The 7,381-nt window shown below is 39.2% G+C and overlaps 1 protein-coding gene across 1 annotated transcript in view; it reads right to left on the bottom strand.

The window, feature by feature from the left end:
- Nucleotides 1–385: 385 nt before the first annotated feature.
- Rbbp8 (RB binding protein 8, endonuclease) overlaps nt 386–7,381 on the bottom strand; it is an 85,301-nt gene continuing 78,305 nt past the window's right edge. The window contains exons 17-19 of the mRNA XM_005355757.3: nt 3,940–4,036; nt 1,908–2,049; nt 386–665 (exon numbers count right to left, since the gene is read on the bottom strand). Coding sequence (XP_005355814.1) covers nt 568–665; nt 1,908–2,049; nt 3,940–4,036 — 337 coding nt within the window. The 3' untranslated portion in view covers nt 386–567. The remainder of the gene's footprint in view (nt 666–1,907; nt 2,050–3,939; nt 4,037–7,381) is intronic.

The raw sequence follows: 7,381 nt of genomic DNA, 5'->3' as shown, positions 1-7,381 counted from the left end.
GGAAAAAGTGTGTCACTGGGGGACAGCCTTTGAGGTCTCAAATGCTCAAGCCAAATCTAGTGTGGCCTTCTTTTCCTGCTGCCTGCTGATCAGGATATAGAATTCTCATCTTCTCCAGCATCACGTCTGCTTACACACCACCATCCCACCATGATGATAATGGACTAGACCTCTGAACTAAGCCAGCCCCAATGAAATGTTTTCCTTTAGAAGAGTTGCCATGATCATGGTGTCTCTGCACAGCAATGGAAACCCTAAGACAAAAGTACAAAAACCCTTGAGTTAGACTGAAAAATGAAATGCCTTATTGTTTAAAGGTACAAAAGACCAAAAAAAAAAAAAAAACCCAACAACAAATAAACACATCCACATTTTTAAATAGCTATTTGTATAGTAGGTAAATGTTGCTTAAACATTTTTAATAGAAAACTCATTTATAAATCAATTTATAGAAGATCAAAAAATCAAAGATCAATGTTTATTACAACTTTAACTATAAATAACTAAAAAAAAAAAAAAAAAAAACCAAAAAACCAAAGGTCATCTGCTCTGCTTTGACTCAGACATCTAGGTCCTCTGCTCCTTGCCCTTTGGAGAAAACACTGCGTTGTAAGGCTGCCGTCTTTTGGGACGAGGGCAAAGATCAAGATCTTCCTTGATGTAACCTGAAAAACAAACAATGAATTTAGAACAGTACATTATTAACATGCATTTCTTTTAGCACAGATGAGCATGGTGGCTGTTTGTAATCCCAGCACTGAGGAAGCCAAGGCAGGAGGATCTGGAGTTCAAAGCCAGTCTGGGCTTCATGGGACCCTATCTTAAAACACAAAACTAATCCAAATGAAACAATAGCATTCTTCAATATATATTCATGATACATCGCTAATGCCTGAGTATTTCTGATGTGATGAATGATTTTATCAAGTCTACTCATTTATGCAAACGTTTATAAAATGCTCCCTGTTCACCACCTCAGAGAGCTCTCATGTTCCTTAAAGTACTTCTACTACACTGACTTCCCAGGTGAGGGTGGAGACCTATGGAAAACACATCACTTACTAAAGTTGACAAAACTGAAAGAGTATGAGAACCATGCCCTCGTTCTGCCTAACTGAGTATCTGCGCTCTCAGGAGTTTCTCTAAATTGCCCTTATAGGTTTGTATATGGGGCCACAATGCTAAACCCAAACTCTGCTATTATTACAAATTCCAGGTGATTTTCCTCAAAGTTTTTTGTGGTAGTTATTGCACTCAGTGAGACACCTCTATGTTCTCCACACCATTCAGATTCTTCCCAGGCACCTCCAACCCTGTAATTTTCAGTGCAGGACGGTGCTCTGGGCCAGGCTAACAGGGCAAACAACCAGTGTGGCCATCTTATCTGATTCTATGCAATGACCAGGAGAAACAATGTCAATGACCTTGTGTATTTCTTTCTTACAGTTAAATATACAAAGTTTCTCTGAAATTGCATCCTTTTTCATGAAAATTCAGTATACTCAAATTTTCTTAGCGCTGTGCTATCAGTGACAGTGAGGACAAAAATCACTATTTAAAATTTTAAAATCTAGCTGTGGTGATGCATATTAAATGTAACTGTCAAATTTGAAGGAACTGGGGACATGCCAACATTCTAACCTTTGTAAGATTTATTTACTTAAATTTCATCTTGACAGGATGAATCTGAATGACAAAGCTCATAATACACAGTCCCATTAAGGACATTATAAGCAATGTCTAATCCCAAATAAATTAACACAGCAGTGGAAAATCTTTCCGACTCAGGAATTCACTTGCATGTTGCAGAATCAGCACCTAATGTGCAGCACAAGATAGAGTTAGAGAGAAAAGGGTTAATATTCAGACTTTAAAAAAATCTAAAATACTAAAATCTATAACCCTACCCCTTTCCAGACATGTCTGAGTAGAAGGAAAACCAACTTCCCAGAAATTCTCTGGTGTGCTGGGTGGAATGTAGCGAAATCGGTGTCGGGAGCAGGAAGCCAACTTCTTTTCTCTTTCTTCTGCTGGCATATCTGCATAGTACTAACAACAACAGGGAATAATAAACAGTGTTATGTTTACTGATTACAAACTAGAAACTAAAAAGCTATTTGTTTTAAACATTCTAAGGAAATAATACTGATATTGTAATAATAATGATAATGATAGTAAGACAGTCAGTGCTTGATTCACAAACGAGGAAAGGAGCTTGTATCATAGTGTCAATCAACACAGCCTTCCTTTATCATAGACGTTTGTTGCTAACAGTCGCCAACCCTGGCACACTGACACTGAGCTACCTCGGGGCCTGCAGTAAGCTGAGAAGATACTGAAAGGTACTGGCATGATTTAACTTCTATTCTAAAAGATCATTAGGAAAAACCACAAAAGACTGGTGTGGGAAGTCCATCTATGTTTTATTGGTTAATAAAGAAGCTGCTTTTGGCCCAACAGATATTCTGTTATGGCTTAACAGAATATAGCCAGGCTGGAAATATGTATGTATGTATGTATGTATGTATGTATGTATGTATGTATGTATCTATCTATCTATCTATCTATCTATCTATCTATCTATCTATCTATCTATCTATCTATCTATCTATCTATCTATAGAGAGAAATAGATAAAGTAGGTGGAATTGGTGATAAGCTATGTAGTCCTGCCAGAGACAGAGGCAAAATAGAATTTTACTCAGTAAGCCACAACCACGTGGCAATACACAAATTAATAGAAATGGGTAATGCAAAACACGAGAGCTAGCTAGCAATACGGTTAAGTAGAATGGCCAAATAGTATTGGAAATAATATAGTTTCTGTGTGATTATTTCAAGTCTGGGCAGCCAGGAACAAATGAATGGCCTCCAACTACAAAAGACCACTGTGTTTAATAAGAGGTAAGAACATAAAGGAAGACTACAGGTGAGCAGTATTAGGACTGTCTTTTTGCTTATGTTCTAAACGGTGAAGTCTATTAAGAAAGGCAGAGTACTCAACAGTCCAGGGTAAGACAGTACCTGGGTATGTCCCAGGTGTTGGTAGTAGAGAGAGTAAATAAATGTAAAGGGGAATTTTATGCAGGTAGAATCTGTGGGACTTAATGAAAGACAAGTTATTCATATATGCAAGAAGCACAGTAACTAGAATCTTCTCCTCAAAACCAAAATTAGAAAACAAAATCAAACTTCAGACATATAAGAGACTGAGTCCTAAAGTATGGGAATCAAATGTAGAAAACAAATTTGTTTTACACATGTGAGATTTGTGGTCACTACCACACTCTTTTACCATACATCTGGAACAGACACTGGAATAGACTTCCAGATAGTAAGCTACAAATTACATTTAAGTACATGGGAGTTGTACCTTTATTTATTCTTACCACTTAAAAGACTCTTTTACAGTAGACAGTTAGCAGGAGCACATAAAAAAATGCCCAATAATTAGCAGCAAAGGAACTGAATACTGAGGAGGAAAGCAGGTCAACACTGTGCTATGAAAACTAGCAAATGGTTTTATTTGTACTGATGCGCTGCTTAATTTTATCAACTTGACACAGGTAGTTGAGAAGCGTTCTCCTGGGAAAAGGAACCTAGACACCTGTAGGCAAATCTGTGGGGCATTTTCATGATTAATTGCTGATGTGTGAGGGCACAGCACATTGTGTCTGTCTTCGAAAAGACTGGGACTTTTAAAGTTATTTATATTTTATTATGTTTAATGTGCCATCTTGGCTATGGTTGTGGCTTAACAGTGATGTGTTTGTGTGTCAAACTGACATAGGGCCAGTTATACTGTTGGTTTGTGTGTACCAGAAACAGCTGGAGTAATCAGAGAGGAACAAGTCTCAGTTGAGGAAATGCCCATGAGATCCAGCTTGCACTTATGACCTATAAAATCAAATTCAAAAGAAGTGTTTACATCAGTACTTACAATTTCACACTCTTTACATGTGTGCCCAAGCAATTTCCTTCGCTCTTCTTTTTTCCGAACTACCTCAATATGAGGGAAATTCTGTATGCTACTTTCTCTGGAGGGAAAAGGAATTTAAAGTTAACCTGTTTGTTACTAGAAGATTTCTGGTTTAAAATCTGAATTAAAAATAAAAAAAAAATAGAACTCATAAGAGAAAAACCCCCAAACACTCATTCTATTTGAAATGTTCTGTGTATTATGAAAACAAAAGATTCTTTTCAAGTGTTTATTAAAGGCCTACTATTGGTAAGTATTTCAGACTAAATACTTTGTCAGCACACAAAGTATGTTTCACTGTGTCATTTCATGCATGATTTCTTATTTGTTCCCTTCCTCTACTGCTCTCGTCCATCCCTTATTTTCTCTATGCTCACTGGCCCATTCTCTGTCAAGTGCCCCCTTCTGCTATCCTGCCACACGTGGTCCACCCTCTCTTTCCCCTACCCCTTAAGACTCTCCTCTTAATGGCTCCCTTCTGAGTTTAATGACTTGCACAAATACATACAAATTTATATCTTTATGAAGCCAACTACTGGACAAATTATATGTATAATTATAAATATCAAATTGCATGTATATATAATATATAATATATATATGTTGTTTCTAATAGAAACACTCTCAGTGAACTTAAATACTTAAGTTCACTTAAATACTCTGAAACATAAAAGATGATTTTTAAAATGATTTCTTGGGGACACACCTACTCTTCTTGATTGGAATTTCATGTTCCTTTAACTGGAAAGAATTTTTCTTCAAAACAAATTTTAACTATTCTGTTTACAACTATACTGAGTATTCTAACTTTTAAAACCCTCAACTCTATTGTAATGCATGAATTAAAAAAGGGAGAGCAAGAAAGGGTGGATAAAATTTTGCTATACAATATTTTTGTCAAAGAATTTATGAAATCGAGGCATATGTAGAATCTGTTTTTACCATATGCCCTCTGAGCATAATACATGTAGCAGGTACTCACTAGACGACTGCATCCAAGGCAGACTCAAGGAGAGCATCACTTAAAAGGCTGTAAGCTTTGTGTCCCTGACCAGACCTGATGTATAATACTGCCAACCTGACAGAATCTAGAGTCACTTAGGAGACAGTCTCTGGGCACACCTATGAAGGACTATCAACATTAGGTTGTCTCTGGGCATGCCCAGGAGTGCTGGTCAGCTGAGATAAAGACCCATCTTAGCTGTGGGGGATACCATTCCATGGACCGGAGGAAGAGAGCTGAGCACCAGCATTCATGGCTCTCTGCTTCCCAACTGGGGATACAGGAAGACAAGCTGCCTCAAGTCCTGCTGCTGTGACCTCCCAACTGTGATGCAAGAGATCTTACAACTGTGAGCCAAAAGAAACCCGTCCTTCCTCATGTTGCTTTTGCCAGGTATTTATCAGAGCATCAAGACAAGTACACCAGGGTCTCCTAGACTTCTCAGCAGGAGGAGCACACGATCACCGAGACCTTTACCATCTTTCCACCTTTATCCACTTCCTGTTTCCTTAGCTACCCAACAGCATCAGAAATAAAGCTACTCTTACTTCAGGAAACACTGAAACCACAAGCTATTGCCCTGTAAGATCGTATTAATCTAGGACTGTCTCGAAGACACAGAACAAAGCTCTTCATTCACTGCATCATTAGGTGCATTAGCCTTGCAGTGAACGAAACAAGGGTTTACTGCTAGAGAACAAGCCACAGCAGTCACATGACAGCTAAAAAAGAAGACAGTCATTATTACAATTTTCAGGATATACAACTAAAGGAAAACTGATAAAGCAGAAAAAGCTATATTAACATCACTTGCTTAAGTGTATCCAAACACACATGACACGCGTGCAAGCATGCACACTTCCCATAGGGCTGGGTCTCCTGGAGCTGAAGCTGCAGGCAACTGTGAGCCACCTGACATGGCTGCTGGGAACCAAACTCATCCTGTGGAAGAGGGGTCAAGTGCTCTAAACTGCCCCAGCTAAGAACACCTTCCACCAGACATTTTGCAGCTTCTATCATGGGACTGTTTGACCCAGGAGGCCTCTAACAGGTGAAAATGGACAATCTGTCTGTAGTAGTTCCTTTGCAACTTCGCCACCTGCCATTACATGTATGAAGTTCTCTGTATGTAGTACAATGGAATCCTGCACCATCATGCTCCATCTGATCTGTGTATGCCACCCACTGCAGTCGTTTCCGGTATCAGACTGGCCACAGCGCTACTGTTTATTTGGTAATGCCTCTCAAGCACAAAGACAGTGATGCTGACAATTTGGATATGTGAGGAAAATGCTTCTTTTTAATGGGGTGAAAGCGTTCACAGGTACAGGATACAATCTTGTGCATACAGGAGTCAGCACCATCTATTTAGGACTTGGGGTCGTAAATGTAGTGTGTGATAAGAGGGACTGTTACTACAAACATGGCAAATACAATGGATGCAAACACATCAGATGCTTAAATTCATGAACCTATGGTTACATTAAAGGAAAAACCTGCCTGCTTATATTTTTTTGGGAATCCTAGGGTTCCATTTCTTTGGGGAAGTGGCACATAAAGGAAAATAATTAAACATTTAATGACAAAATGTCAAGTTAGTGCTTTTGGACTCATAGGAATCAATAAAATTCATTTTAGGCCTGGTGGTTGGGCCTTTAATCCCAACACTCAGAAAACAAAGGCAGACAGATCTCTGTGAGTGTGAGAATAGTTTAATCTACCAAAGTGAGTTTCAGGCTGTTGGGGGCTGTGGACCCTGAATTTCCTGTAAACAACTTGTTATGTTTGCAGCTGCTCTGAGAAAAACAACTTGTTATCCTGTGTTTGCAGCTGCTCTGAGCAGAGACCCTCAGGAGTTCCGGATGGCTGAAGAGTGGTTTCTGGTTGGTTTGGCTGGGGCATGGCTATCAGTCAAGGATCCCTATATAAGCTGTCCCTGAACACAATAAAGGGGGCATTCTTGTTTCAAGGATGACCCGTGTCCCCATGTCTCTGTCTGTGTGTATATGTTTAAAATCTCCAGCCCTTTTCCCAGCTAGCGTCCAGTCCTGTCCAGTAGTGCAGGTGGTAGGCTACAGGCATAGTATCATAGTACATGTAGTACAGGCACTACAGGACCGTAGTACATGTAGTAGCAAGAATGCTACATCAGGCCAGCCAGTATTATACACTTAAATCATACCATGAAATCCTGCTCTTAAAAAACAATTAATTAAAAATTTTGGCTTTTAGATTACTAAAGTACTCAACAGAAATGAAAGTTGAAGAGTGACTTTATTTTGGGCTGAAGAGAAGGCCTAACAACAGGTGAGGGCACTTGCTACCAAACCTGACCCTCATGAGTCTCATCTCTGTGACTCCTCCTCCTCCTCCTCCTCCTCCTCCTCTTCCTCCTCCTCC

Source organism: Microtus ochrogaster, chromosome 18 (assembly GCF_000317375.1).
Source record: "Microtus ochrogaster isolate Prairie Vole_2 chromosome 18, MicOch1.0, whole genome shotgun sequence".
NCBI classification, from domain to species: domain Eukaryota; kingdom Metazoa; phylum Chordata; class Mammalia; order Rodentia; family Cricetidae; genus Microtus; species Microtus ochrogaster.
This window is presented reverse-complemented; position numbering and strand designations above follow the sequence as displayed.